This window comes from Penicillium oxalicum, chromosome II, assembly GCF_001723175.1.
Source record: "Penicillium oxalicum strain HP7-1 chromosome II, whole genome shotgun sequence".
NCBI lineage: Eukaryota > Fungi > Ascomycota > Eurotiomycetes > Eurotiales > Aspergillaceae > Penicillium > Penicillium oxalicum.
Window position 1 is genome coordinate 2,130,664 of NC_064651.1, and position 14,492 is coordinate 2,145,155.

At 52.6% G+C, this 14,492-nt stretch overlaps 5 protein-coding genes across 5 annotated transcripts; 3 read left to right on the plus strand and 2 right to left on the minus strand.

Moving 5' to 3' along the window:
* Positions 1 to 895: 895 nt before the first annotated feature.
* On the plus strand, positions 896 to 3,047 carry POX_b02633 (MFS siderochrome iron transporter 1; the record flags this gene model as incomplete). The annotated part of the gene is made up of 6 exons (XM_050111546.1): positions 896 to 1,151; positions 1,287 to 1,386; positions 1,470 to 1,482; positions 1,556 to 1,773; positions 1,833 to 2,670; positions 2,778 to 3,047. 6 exons carry the CDS (start codon positions 896 to 898, stop codon positions 3,045 to 3,047), a joined length of 1,695 nt encoding a protein of 564 aa, XP_049971892.1.
* A 273-nt stretch (positions 3,048 to 3,320) lies between these two features.
* Positions 3,321 to 4,902, minus strand: POX_b02634 (uncharacterized protein; the record flags this gene model as incomplete). Its single annotated transcript, XM_050111547.1, has 2 exons — positions 3,321 to 3,486; positions 3,566 to 4,902. The coding sequence occupies 2 exons, from the start codon at positions 4,900 to 4,902 to the stop codon at positions 3,321 to 3,323; spliced, it is 1,503 nt and encodes a 500-aa protein (XP_049971893.1).
* A 1,436-nt stretch (positions 4,903 to 6,338) lies between these two features.
* Positions 6,339 to 6,572, plus strand: POX_b02635 (uncharacterized protein; the record flags this gene model as incomplete). The annotated part of the gene is made up of 1 exon (XM_050111548.1): positions 6,339 to 6,572. One exon carries the CDS (start codon positions 6,339 to 6,341, stop codon positions 6,570 to 6,572), a length of 234 nt encoding a protein of 77 aa, XP_049971894.1.
* A 1,378-nt stretch (positions 6,573 to 7,950) lies between these two features.
* Positions 7,951 to 9,616, plus strand: POX_b02637 (Serine-type carboxypeptidase F; the record flags this gene model as incomplete). Its single annotated transcript, XM_050111549.1, has 2 exons — positions 7,951 to 8,146; positions 8,226 to 9,616. 2 exons carry the CDS (start codon positions 7,951 to 7,953, stop codon positions 9,614 to 9,616), a joined length of 1,587 nt encoding a protein of 528 aa, XP_049971895.1.
* A 1,786-nt stretch (positions 9,617 to 11,402) lies between these two features.
* POX_b02638 (Serine/threonine-protein kinase srk1) lies at positions 11,403 to 13,894 on the minus strand (the record flags this gene model as incomplete). The annotated part of the gene is made up of 3 exons (XM_050111550.1): positions 11,403 to 12,579; positions 12,661 to 12,905; positions 13,451 to 13,894. 3 exons carry the CDS (start codon positions 13,892 to 13,894, stop codon positions 11,403 to 11,405), a joined length of 1,866 nt encoding a protein of 621 aa, XP_049971896.1.
* Between the last annotated feature and the right edge of the window lie 598 nt (positions 13,895 to 14,492).

Below are 14,492 nucleotides of genomic sequence, written 5' to 3' on the forward strand. Positions count from 1 at the left end.
CCGATGTTCCAGTCAACCGTGCGGCCGGTTGGAGGGTCCGGTTCCACGGAATCCACCCGTCTCAGGGAGTCCTGCCTTCTCGCTGGGTCACTAAGCCGCTTTGGCACCGCACGGCTTGGCGGTGCAGCAGGTCTGTAGCAGATCGGTCAACCCGTATTTTCGATTGGAAGACCCAGCCCTGACCGTGAAAAAGTTTTCAGAATACGGTTGGCAGTTGGCAGTCGGGAGTTGGTAGTTGAGGGAAGATGTATTTAGAGCTCAGAGTACCCACGTCAATGCAGCCTCGAAAGGAGGTTTTTCTTTTTGTCGAACTTCACAAACTCCCTCTGTCCCCCCTCCTGGTTGGATCCTCACCACTCTGAAGGGTCCTTTCGCCTCTCTGACCTGACCTGCAGACAAGCCTCCATCTTGCCTGACCCAGGTCTACTTGTGTCCTCGAAGACCACTTCATCTGATCCTTGACCCGAAATCACCACCCAGGTCTTGAACAAGTCACTGTCAATCCATTCTAGGGTCCGAATATCAAGACAGTCTTGAATCGCGCTGTGAAGTAGCTCGTGCCGCATCACTTGTATACTTCTCCCACGTCTCGATATAATCTGTGATTTGTACACCCGTGCGACATTGATATCTCCATCCCCCCACTTGCGGTCCTAACCTGCTCAAAAAAAAAAAACTTCATTGAGCTCCTCCGGTTGCGAATTTTGACTTCCATCGCGGCACCCTTGTCTTGGTTCTATCTCTTTGGTCCCCTTCACACGCTTGAAATAAGGACATTCCCACGCAACTTTCGGTTGTAGCGAACCATTTCGACTCCCAAAGCAACAAACCCTCCTGGAATTAAGCCCGGTCTCTCAATTCGAACCTCCAAAGCGCCTTTGACGGATCTGCCATCATGGGTCTCGCCAACTTCAACCCATTCAAGCGAGAACGCCAGAACTTCCCCGGCGTGGTCGTCCCGCTGGCCTCAACCTCCGCTTCTCACGCCTCTACAGACTCTATTGAGAAAGATGACAAAGCCTCAGACCATGCCCCCTCATCCAGCAGCTCCCGTGGACCGGAGAAAGCCTCCACTTCCTTGACGCTGGAAGCCCTGCGTGCCGAGGTTGAAGCTGATATTGCCTCCTCGGGCACTGATACCTCCTATGACCGTATGTATTATGCTCTTGTCTTTCCAGATGAAAGAGATCTTTTTTTTTTCGAAAAAATAAAGAAAGGTCTTGTCGGGGAGTCTGCCGGAACGAAATAGATGTATATCAATGGCTAACCCAACACTCAAATCATAGGAAAAACCAAGGTCGTGAACCGAGCCCTTCAAGACATTGGAATGGGTCGGTATCAATGGGAGCTCTTTGCCTTGTGTGGCTGTGGATGGATGGCGGACAAGTAAGTTGACCGCAGAGCCGAGGGCTCATCCCACGATACTGTCAAATTTTTGGCTAATACGATTTCTTTTCCATCACGTTCAGTCTTTGGCTTCAGGTATGCTATTGACCAGAAAGATTCTGGTCCTCTTTCCCGGTTGCATGTTGAGGGCTAATTTTTCTCCTCTCAGGGAATCGCGCTCACTTTGACTCCTCTTTCATATGAGTTTGGAATCTCTGAAACCCATGTCCGTTTCACGACTTGCGCCCTCTTTTTGGGTCTTTGCCTCGGTGCTTCCTTCTGGGGTGTCGCCTCGGACATTGTGGGCCGTCGACTGGCATTCAACATGACTTTGTTCCTTGCTGGTTCTTTCGGTCTTGCCGCTGGCGGCGGTTCGACCTGGATCGGGTATGTCAATGCTGGATGAGTTCCACGGTTGTGACCCTCGCTAATGGACCCTTCCGCAGTGTCTGTGCTCTGTACTCGTGTCTCGGTCTCGGTGTCGGTGGAAATCTGCCCGTCGATGGAACTCTGTTCCTGGAATTCCTGCCCAATGCGTCCGGCAACATGCTGACCTTGTTAAGTGTCTGGTGGCCCGTGGGTCAGCTCATCTCCAGTCTGTTGGCCTGGGCCTTTATTCCGTCCTTCAGCTGCGCTAGCCCGGTGGGCTGCACCAAGTCTCAGAATTGGGGATGGCGGTACCTCATCTTGACGCTGGGAGCCATCACTTTCTGCATGTTCATTGCCCGATTCTTCTTCTTCCACCTTTACGAGTCACCCAAGTACCTCTTGTCTCGCGGCCGGCAGGAAGAAGCCGTTGCCTCGGTGCATGGCATCGCCTACAAGAACAAGACGCACACCTGGCTGACCAATGAGATCCTGAATGAAATCGGCGGGTATGCCGAGTCCGAAGAGACCGAGAAACTCGCCGTGGGTGAAATCGTTCGCCGATTCTTCTCCAAGTTCTCTCTGAACCGTATCCGTGCCATCTTCGTCAACAAGCGTCTTGGCGTCGAAACCATCCTCCTCTGGTTCATCTGGGCCTCTATCGGTATGGGCTATCCTCTCTTCAATGCCTTCCTGCCTCAATACCTCGCCAGATCCGGCGGCCACGACAATTCCACCTACACCACCTACAGAAACTACGCCATCACCTCCATCGTCGGTGTCCCCGGCAGCTTTGTCGCATGCTACACCGTCGAGAAATTCGGCCGAAAGCCGACCATGGCCTTTGCCACCCTGGTCACTGGTGTCCTCCTATTCTGTTTCACAATCTCTCCCGATTCCAACGTTCAATTGGCAATTGTAAGTTCTACTCTTCACTCGTCTGCTCTTCCTCTTCCCCCAAACCAACATCGCCTCTTTTTTTTTTCTTTTTTTCGAACATCAACTAACTTCTTTTTTTTTTCCAGAGCTGTCTCGAGGCCCTCTTCCAGAATGCTTTCTATGGTGTGCTCTACGCTTACACTCCCGAGGTGTACAGTGGCCCGGTTCGCGGCACCGCAACGGGTATCTGCAGCTGTCTGAACCGCATCGCCGGACTTTGCGCGCCCCTTGTGGCGGTGTATGCCTCGGGAAGTAACGCAGACGCCCCCATCTATGCTTCGGGTGGTCTGATTCTTGCCGCGGCTGTGGCTATGATCTGTTTGCCGATCGAGACTCGTGGACGAGCTATCATGTAAAAATAGTTCTTCTTATATAGTGCCGTGAATTGCATTGTATTTTTTCATGTGTCAAGTTTTACAATGTTGATAAAGTGTACGTCGAATGTGACGGGTACTGCAACCTCTCTAAGGGTACATCAGATACGAGTATTGGGGGTTTTTGATTGACCACTCTTGAGAGGGCCGTCATTGGAAAAAACGGCCAGATCAGTTCTACTTTGGACCTCATATCTAAGATGCACTGCGGTCGTATGTCTTGGAGGAGGGCAAAAAGACATTATCACATAGTCACTAATAGATAGCCCAGGGACGACGCCATCCAACCTCCAGCACTTTGACAGCTGTGCAACACACCAGTCCCATGGCGTAACAGACGGTCGTGAAAGCAATCAAGCCCCAATACGCCCCATTAGTGCGAGCCTGGATCTCACCAGCAATCGGGATGCCGGTCAAGGTACTGACGGTAAATCGTCGTGTCAGAAGGACTCATGGCAATGGGTATGGTTTACACGGAAACACAAAACAAAGTGACTTACCCGAAACTCACAATAGTGTATGCGGTGGCGTAGTACCGTCCGTAATTCTCGGTTTTGCACAATTGCCCAACACAGACGGGTGTCAAGCTGATGTTGCTTCCGCTGGAGAAGCCAAACAAGAGCGCATAGATGACGATCAGTGCGAGGCTGTCCCCCGCGGGAAGCCAGAGACACGCGTTGGTCAGGAGACACAGCGCCACTGTGGCAATCAAGGTGTTGAAACGACCCAGGAAATCGGCAAAGAATCCCGGCAGCCAACGACCGAAAAAGGAGCCGACGTTGAGAATGGCCAGAATCTGATACGAGAACTCGGAGGAGAAGCCGTGATCCAAGGCGTACGAGGTGATGTAGCTGATGGGAACGAAGAGGCCCCATTCGATGAAGAACACACTGGCGGTGGTCAGGGCGAATCGCACATCGCGGAAGATGAGGAAGTCAGGCATAATGTTCTCCTTGGAAAAGGGCTTCTTGGGTAAGCGTGACCGGATCAGGAGATTTGCAAGTCCAAAGGCGATCAAACACATCAAGGCCACTACTCGGGTGGCCCACCCCCATCCGATCTTGGGGAACAGAGCTTGTAACACGAGCGGGAAGACGATCCCTCCCACTGACCCACCCGTTGCGGCGATACCCGTGGCCATGCCTCGTCGCACATAAAAGTAGTGGCCTATCGCGGAGATGGCGGGAGTGAAGATGAGGGAGGCACCGACTCCGCCCAGAACACCAATGACCAGCATAAAATGCCAATAGGCGGTGCAGAATCCCAGCAGAATGATCATGGCCATCTCAAGGACGGACCCGATGAAGACGAGCATCCGCGGACCCTGAGCGTCGAAAATTGGTCCAACCTGAACTCCACATGCAAAGACCAGAAACGCGTAGACACCAAAGATCCATCCGATGCTGCCTGAGCTGTACTCTTGCAGCTGGTGAGTCTGGATGTATGCTTGGAAAGTGCCGATGGTGTTGACCAGGCCCAGTGAGCCAAAGAGACCACAAAAGCTGCCAATCACCACCGACCATGCTTGCAGACCTCCTTCTGGGTACGTGTTGCCTTCGGCGTCGGTGGTCATTCGACTCAAAGGGTCTCTTTGGACGGACCGATGAGACGGGGCTACTGTTGAAGGTTGGTGATACAGATCACCTCCCTCGGGTTCAGTGCCTGGCTCATTGCTCGACGCATGTTTTTCAGGATAGGTTTCTTGTGGACTGACATCAGCTGTTGTCGTTGGACCCTTTTCACCGCGATCGGCATTTCCACTCTGAAGTTTGGGCGACGTTACAATGACGCCGTCGTCTTCATGGCCATGTTCACGAGCAGACCCATCTTGAGACATCCTCCACGATGATTCTGCAACTGTGATCTGACGGGGATGGTCTCTCTTTCCTCGTCACACGGCGTTGTTGGAAAAAGCCTGAAGTGAGATAAAATTTTTTCTTATACAAGTGCGGGGACCGTGGCAGCGCCATTAGCCCAGAAAAGGGCAGCGATGGGTATGATTCAAACTTTCTGGGTGAAAAGGCTCAGCTCCAACGTGCGGAATATCTCCTATTGGCTTGGCCTCGTGGCGACCGGCCAGCTTCTCTCACGATTACCCTCTTTGGGGCCCCGAAAGACTCGGGGTCTGCCGCGTGATTGGCAGGAGTGAACGGGCAGGCGGGTGAGTCCCTCCACTTTCCGCCCATGTGGAACTGTCCGACGGTGGAGTTCTCATGTGTCAGCCAGCTCGGTTGGGCACGTTTGCACAGAGAGGGTTCGTTGGATCATCCAAGCATTCGCATATTGATGATCTGATAGATCATGTTCATGCATCGAGACTTGTAACTGGACTCTCGTTAGACTGTCCAGCACCCGATCGTTCGTCCAGTCGGGAAAGTATCGAAACCCCGAGACCGCTCGTTTGCCGACGGACCAAAACGTGGGAACTTTTACCGCATTGGATCAGATTAGATCATCACAATGAATTGTCTTTTCATGGGGTTGAGAGAGCTGCAGGAAGGGAGACGTTTCTTTGACCAGATTTTGTGTCTTTGTGATCCGACTTTGGTGCTGTGAAAGGGTAACGAAGAAAGATAGCATTTTGTGACATCAACGCAGGCCTCGACTTGTCGAACGCATCAAATGCTTTTCGAGCCCGCTTCGCTGATCCTCTAGCTCGTGCAGTCATCCATAACTCGTCTCGGCGAGCCACATCGATGACACAAGCTGCAGGTGCAGGGCAGTCAAAATGTCCATCTGCCTCCTGGTCATGACGGGGTTGAAGTTGGCAGACGAGCGGACCTTCCCAATGTCTCGGTGGGCGGTGTGAAGTGTGACGCAGGTGACTTGGTTCCGCGAAACGGACACAAGACATGGTCGGAGATGGTGATGGTCCAACGACTGGACGAAAACATGAGATGAGACAACGGACCTGGATCGATCACGTGGAATGGAAGGTACTGCAATCGGAGTGCTGCTGATGAAGGCATCGCGTAAATCTTCTGTTTTCTTTCACTCTTAGCTGCTCATCGGCACGGTCGGACAAGCAACAAATTGGGATCGAAATCGCCAGCGATCGACATCGAAATACTCCCCCAATGACTTGACGGGATTTCACCTCCGGGGTATGTGTCCCTTGTTTGTGTTTTGTTTTCAGGGGAGTTTTGCGAGATTGCTAGATGCGGTTTCCAATGATCCAGCCGAAGCAGGTCAGAGAAAGGGTGATAATAACGCCTAAAATTCATGCATTGAACGCATAAGTAGAAAGGTGAAGTGGTCACCTCCCTTCTCTTCATGCTTTCATCTGTCTTCTTTCTTCTCTTCTTCATCGTCAGATCAGGCCATAGAAAGGGTATCGGCTCCACAATCTCCATGAGACTGCTGAGCATCGAATCGCTGCCAGTGTTATCGTCCGTGCAACGTCCCAACCCTGAACCTGGACCGGAAGAGGCCAAGACAGGCTCGAGCCCAGAAAGACCCGACGGGGACACGGGGACGCGGCACAAGTCAAAGCTTAGCATTTCTTAGCCTCTCCAGATTGGATTTCAACCTATCATGATGCCTTCAGATCACTCGAGAGCACGAATGGCCTTTTTCCAACCCGCAGGCAGTAGGAGGCTCCCCAGTAGACGGGTCTGCGTGGTTCCAATCTGTTGATTGACTCAGGGTCTTCCGTGCCCCAGTGATGCTGCTACTGGTAGCCTACTGACCATGGATTAGTCCTGTGATAATATGATACTCCAGTATGTGCGGAGGTGGCATGGCGCTTTGTCTACAACGGCGGCACCTGACTTTCTAAAACTAAGAGCATCATTTCATGGTCCAAAACTCTGGTGACTCAGTCGCGGACGAAGCGCCATACTACCACTGGCCCGACGTCATGAGGCAATTGACACATTAACTTCGCACGGACATCTCTTCGGAGATAACGAAAGCAGGTCCTGAACGAAGCAAATGAAAAAGAGGGGTAAAAAGCGAAGAAAACAAAAAAAAATATTAACCGAGCCATCGCGTGAGACGCGAGCCGTGGGAGCCGAGGGAGCCGTGAGAGCCGTAAACCCAGAAACGGCTTCTGCCTTATCTCGAAGCGAAGGGTGAGGTGGGGATGGGAGAAATCGAGACGGAAGTCCGACGCTCATCCGGTCGACGGCCCAAGGACCGATCCTTTGCAATTGTGGCCGATGGAAGCAGCCATCATGGAATGGAAGAGTCCGACTGGATTCTAAACTTCACAATTGATGTCCAAACAGGAGGCCGATCTGTGACAACATAGTTGAGGCCATGAAATCTGCAAGCGCCGATCGCGAGAGCAGGTGACCTCTCAACCCCCAAGCACTCGACAAAAGCATTGCTTCGAGACACGGTGTGCATGGTAGACACGACGGCCGAGCTACTCTGACCAAGCTGAGGGAATTTTGCACTTCCCCTCCCTCTGTGCCATCCAACCGGTCTGCTGATCATCATGGATCGTTGCTCAATTCAGGTGGGCAAAGAGAGCTCTCCCCGCCAAGACGAATTAGGGAGCTGATGGCGTCGAAGAAGCAAACGCCCGGTGGAGTCCAAGTGGACCAACCGGTCCAACGGCAGGCCTGCAAAGACTGAACACCCGGCAGGATTTCCATTTTTTGGTGGGATTTCATCAGGCAGAACAGATGCAAAATGCAGAGGAGGGACGGATTTCCAAGTGGGCCTGTCCATGATGACATTCGGTTGCATTGATGCACTCTCATCCGTGATGCTTAGCCCCTCGGTCTCTTGATCCTGCCACTTTAAAAGGCATCCTCACGCCTACTGCTCATTGTTGTTGCAAAGCTCCTAGACTCTTTGTCTACACAGGTTCTGTGCTTGATCTTCCCTTCTCGCGGGCACTTGGGTTTCTTCGGGCCCATCCGACTGCTAGCTCAGGATGTTCTTCAAGTCAATTCTGACATCGGCGCTGGCGCTCTCTCTGGGCGCCGAGACCGTCGCGGCGTCTAAGCACGGACGCTTTGCGCAGCTCGCTCGTGATCCCTTGGAGAGAGCCCAGCGGGCTTATGATGCGGGACATGTGAAGCCAGTGCGTTCTCACAATGGATTCCGCTTCTTGAATGATCAAACCAAGCGTAAGTGTGCTTAGTCCGATGCTTCGATGCTTCTTTCCCCTCTGACAATTCTGGTGTTTTTTTTCTCTTTTCTTTCTAGATCACCTGGTCAGCCATCTCCCGGATGTACCTTATGATATTGGGGAGATGTACTCGGGGCTGATGCCCATCGATAAGAACAATGACTCGCGGGCTCTGTTCTACATCTTCCAACCCACCATTGGCAAGCCCGTGGACGAAGTCACGATCTGGTTGAACGGAGGCCCTGGCTGCAGTTCCATGGAGGGCTTCTTCCAAGAGAACGGCCGTTTCACTTGGCTACCCGGCACCTACGCGCCTGTGGAGAACCAATACTCATGGGTCAATCTGACCAATATGTTGTGGGTGGATCAGCCTGTGGGAACGGGCTATTCCATCGGTACGCCCACGGCGACCTCTCAGGAGGAAACGGCCGCAGAGTTTGTCAAGTTCTTCAAGAACTTCCAGGAACTCTATGGCGTCAAGAGTTTCAAGGTCTACGTGACGGGCGAGAGCTATGCAGGCCGCTACGTTCCGTACATCTCGGCGGCATTGCTGGATGCTAACATTACTCTCGGGGGTGCCCTCGCCTATGACCCATGTATTGGTCAATTCGATTACGTCCAGGAGGAGATCCCCGCCGTTCCTTTCGTCAAGGAGAACGCCAACCTGTTCAACTTCAACGAGACGTTCATGGCGGAGCTGGAGCGCCTTCACAAGAAGTGCGGATACGAGGAGTTCATTGACACCTACCTCAAGTTCCCACCCCCCAAGCAACAACCCCCTCTCTTCTTCGACTACAACACTATGGCCGAGTGTGACGTCTTCGACATGATCTACAACGAAGTCCTCAATATCAACCCATGCTGGGACCTCTACGAAGTCAACCAGATGTGCCCCCTGAATTGGGACGTCCTCGCCTTCCCAACCTCCCTCGTCTACCTGCCCGAGGGTGCGTCGGTCTACTTTGACCGCAAGGACGTCAAGCGCGCTCTGCACGCGCCCATGAACGTGACCTGGGCCGAATGTTCCACTCAGCCCGTCTTCGTGGGCGGATCCGCCGGTCCCGAACAAGAGGGCGACATCGCTGCCAACCCGATCGAGCATGTCCTCCCCAAAGTCATCGAGGCCACCAACCGTGTCTTGATCGGCAATGGTGACTATGACTTTGTCATCATCACCAACGGCACGCTCATGAGTATCCAGAACATGACCTGGAACGGCCACCTTGGATTCCAAAAGGAGCCTTCCACCCCAATCGACATCAAGCTACCCGATCTGCAGTGGAAGGAGGTTTACGCCCAGAACGGCATTAACGAGACTCAGGGCCAGGGTATCATGGGTGTGCAGCATTACGAGCGCGGTCTGATGTGGGTCCAGACCTATCAATCCGGACACATGCAGCCGCAGTATCAACCTCGTTCGTCCTACCGTCACCTCGAGTGGTTGTTGGGACACACCGACAAGATCTAAAAGGCGAGTCTTTTGGGCTCCATGTCTCTTTTGGGGGCTCTCCTCTCCTCTTCCTCCTTCCCGAGGTAGGTGGCATGGCTATCCAAAAGCCATCTCTCTCCCTGACTGTTTGCCAAGCAGGCAATCAGAGTGCAAATACTGCAAGTACTAATTTACTTTGCTCCCGGTTTATCCAGGGTGCAAAGAAAAATATAAGCTCTCAACGTACATATATAACGATATCATGTTAATTCACCAAAATGGGTTAAACACATGCATTCTCTCTCTCTTTTTCTCTCTCCGACTTTGGTGCCTTGTAACCTACTGTTCCTCAATCGAGGACAGCATCCAGAATTCCCCTACCTAGGGCTAAGGAGTATTGCTTGCAAATACACAGCTCTATAATATAGGTGTATGTATACCCTTCGTTTCAGACGTCCGCTCGAGGTACCACCTGAAAAGAGGTACCTACCCACGGAAGAATAGACCGGCTGCAAACACAGGCCCGGGGACATGGACTGCCTGACTACCTTGGGCATGACACCTGCTACCTGATAGAGAGTACCTATCCAAGCAGAACCATTTCAATTTAACCGGCCAACCTCAGCGCACTAAGAAGTAGGTAGGTACATATTCAGTACATATTCACAGGGGCACAGAGTACCTGGATCGTGTCGATTGACTTTCTACTTACCTTTTGAATACAACAAGAACTTATCACCCTTTTAACGGGTTTTTGACATGCTCGTCATGACTATCCGTCTTGATTCATTGACATTGATGGACTTCATGAGAAAGCCTTTCTTGCACGTCATCGGATGAGTTACAATTCTACAACAATCGAATCCCATGAAGATAGCTCTGGAATCCAGGAGACCACCCCACCTGCACCTATCCGCTGGGGGTTTCGTTAAACTTCCATCATGTTCCAATTTGATGTCTTGGTAAACCTCGGGCTGGTCCAAGGTTCATACTCTTACTTAATGGAAGGAGATGTGCCACAGGTATTGTCTACCATTGAACCATAATGCGTCTCTATATATTGATCCACGAACGCATTGAGAACGATTAAAGCTGATCCTCTCGACTTGCGCTCTGAGGATACTAGCAATGTTCGTTAAGAAAGATCTTCAACAGCGTCGAGCAAAAAAATAAAAATGAAGAACTATCAGAGTTACAGCAAACCAAGGCTGAAATGGTGGCAGCAGCCCCGATTGATCATGCGATAGAGAACTCCAGTCCAGATCGACCAAACTTTGGCAAGCACCTTTCCGAGTGAACGCAGGGCCAAAAACTCCCCACAGGAAATCTTACTCCATCCAGTCTGTGCGTAGCGTCAAAAAGGAGAGAAAAGTATGCGAATCGCGAGACCTGACGGCGTACAGGGAGTAGAGCAAAAGTTCCCGTAAAAAGCCAAACACAAGAGTAAGAGAGAAAAAAAGAATAATCAAGTTCACCATTCTCCGCCCCCAAACCAGATCGTAGATCTCATGGGATCTCATGGGAAATACGTCCGCTCTGTAGTGGGATTGACCACGAAACCCAAGCTTCTGGGAAGCGGGGGTACAGAGAGATAAAAAATGAGTCATGAAAATGTTTGATAAAAGTGAATCGAGAAATCCGTCCCGCAAAAACAGGTTCAGTGCATGGTCATACAAGAGCATGAGGTGTGGTAGGATGAGACATTTAAAGCAATGCAAAGTGCGGCCCGCTTGAGAAAACAGAGAGGCTAAAAGATGGAAATCCGGATGGTACGCAATTAAATGGAAACACCGAGTCTTTGGAAGCAAAAGGCCCCATGGGCAACTCAGGCAACAGGTTGCCCTTGATTGCGACGCCCACGTTTCTCAAGCAAGGTGGCACCTTCCAAGCTGAGCTCGAATGGCTCATGCGTTCTCCTGCCGATGGCGCTCTTCGCGGCCGCAGCAACTTTGGCGTCGTGTTGCCCGTAGCCCTGCTGCTTGGGCTGGCGGTGTGCCTGTCGGGCTTGAGCGGCACTGCTCTGGGTGCCGAGGTTTGTGGAACGAAGCTTGGCCTCCATACCAGCCATATCACCGGCGTGGGCATTGCCCTTGGCGACCTTGTTGGGAGGCAGCTCCGAGGTAGCTTCACTGCGGCCCCGATACTCCGGCTCGTCGTCGTAGTCCTCGTTCAGAGAGCCCAGAGCAGACTGGAAACCGGCCAACGGATGGCCGCTCCGGGCCGCATTTTGACGAGTTCGGCGGCGCTTGCCTTCTTCCTCCTGTCGGTGGACGGCATATCCCACGTCAAACACTTCACGCAAGTTGAATGCTCCAGGCGAACGGAAGTCCATGCGACGATCGGCCGCCACCGAGGGCGCATCCAGGAAGCGGGAGCTGGCGGGTTGATATGGCGCTTGGTCGGCGCCAGCAGGGTTGAGCTGTGGGCCATCCTGGCGGGCCTGGCCGAAAGGCGTGGCCAGAGGGGGGGCGTCAGCCGCTGCTGTGGTCTCCTCGTTGGTCTGGCGAATCCACGGGTGGGCAAGGAACTCCTTGATGGTGTATCGTTTCTCCGGGTCCACGGTCAACAGGTGCGAGATCAGATCTTGGGCCGACTTGGAGATATCGTCCCACCACGGCGAGAGGAACGTGTACTGTCCGCGTGCCACCTTCTCTGTCAACACCTGGATACTCTCGTCATAGAAGGGCGGGAAACCGCAGAGAAGAGTGTAGAGCACACAGCCCATGGCCCACATATCCACACTCTTCGAATACCGTTCATCCTTGACAATCTCGGGCGCTGTGTAGCCGACAGTTCCGCAAGGGGTCATGGTCTGGCTGTCCCAGATCACCTTGGACAGACCAAAATCGGCAATTTTAATGGTACCAATGCCACCGGCACCGACACCGGGGACAAAGTCTCCCTCGTCCTCTTTATCCTCGTCGCCCGGCTGCTTGGGCTTAGGATGTGTGCTGGGTACAAAAGGCGCGGGATAGAAGAGCAAGTTCTCGGGTTTGATATCGCTGGAGTGATGTCATTAGCCCGGCACAAATCAAAGGGCTTCTCGGCATTCCTCCGACGTGGAATGCTTGTTGGGCACTTACCGGTGAACCACGCCCGATGTTTCATGCAGGTATTCGATGGCATGGGCGACTTGCGTGATGACATGTCGACTGAGATCCTCGCTGAAGTATGTCAATCGCACGATCTGGTGGAAGAGCTCTCCACCGGGGCAGAGCTCCAGAATAATGTAATAGTATTGGCGGGATTCGGAAAAGTCGACCAACTTGACGATGTTGGGGTGATCCAAGTTGCGCATGATCTGGACTTCTTTCAAAATGTTTGCTCGCTATGACATCGCGACCCGTTAGTCCATGAGTTCGACCAAGATCAGAAGAAGACCAGAGTATTTCAGGAGAGGGTGCTGTTGGTAACAAGAGAACGCGATAAATGGGAAGAACACGCTGTGTAAATTCGACAAAGCAGACAGACAATGTGGCACAAGTGCCGCCACACTCGCCGAGGATGGAGGCATGTGTAGAAGGGAATAGATTGCGCACCTCCGCAGCCCGTGGGACCTGTTTGACGTTGGGATGAAGGGGGTCGGACTACAAAAGAATTGATATTGGCGACGGGTCTTTCTCCCAAGTTCGACGCGGAGAGAGAGAGAGAGCTTTGCGTTAAGGAAGCCGCGCGCGAAATTGCATCGAGTCTCCCCAATTGGAGATGAAGGAACACGACCGAGCGCACGCGTAAGAGCAAGAGCAAGAGCAAGAATCGCACCCAGAAACAGAACGTAACACAGAAACGAAATCACAAGAGAGGCGAACAAAACAACGTGGAGTCACGGATAGAGAAAGGAAATGGGACCCCAAAGCCCGATGATCTGCATACCTGATTGCTATTCATTTCAAATTTGCGCACCACTTTGATGGCCACTTCGCCCAGCTCTCCCGTCGAATCCCTGGCGCGGTAGACGTTACTGAAGGCACCGTCACCCATCTTCTCCAGTAGGATCCAGCGATCAAGACCGGGATATTGGGGCATCTTGGAGCGGCTGTGTCTCTCCTCCTGCACTAGACGCTCGATCTCTGCGGACCGATCACGCTTGGCCTGGGCTTCTGATTTCGACGCAGCGGCAGCATGGCCATTGCCTGCTTGGTTCCGCGAGTCGGCGTTTTCGAAAGCCCCGAGGGCGGGGGAAAACTGGCCTTGGGCATGGGGTTGCTGTTCAGCGTGGACGGCCGACACATCGGTGGTGGGTTCCGCATGAGGTGTGACGAGGCGGGCTTGTTTCCCGTGTCGGATGAAATTTTTGATATTCTGTATCGTACTCATCATGAAAATAATCCGCGGATCACGCCTGTACTGAGGGGAAAATCTATAGGGAAATGCAAGAGCAAGGTGTGGTGATGGGAATGATTCTCGAGATCACCGTCGTTACCAGCGTTGGGTGGGTTGATGAATGTTGGAGGAGAGGTGGTGCCGGTGGGGAGGGCAGAGATCAAGTCAGATGGAGGAAAGATGGAAGGATGGAAGATGGAAAGATAGAAAGATGGAGAGGATGGAGGAGGCAGCAGGTTGGGTAGCCGGGCAGTTCCAGAATGATGACCCCGCGATGAGATAAGCTTCGGCGTCAACGATAACGGGGCAAAACCAAAAAAAAAAAAAGCAGCGTCGGGTGTAGTTTTGGGTTACTCGTGATGAAAGACACTGGGTAGTGCGTGGGGAGAGAGGTGAGGATTCTGGGGAACGGAAAAGAAAAGTAGAAAACAATTCTCATCTGTACGAAAGAGGGGGGCAGCACACGAGTAAGAAGTAGGGACGAGAGCGCGCAACGGGTTACGGAGCGGATGAGGTCAGACGGAAGTTTCTCATACGTCGACCAGTTTGACCAGCAGCCGTCAGCGCCAGAATACGTGCTGAGTGGTGAGTC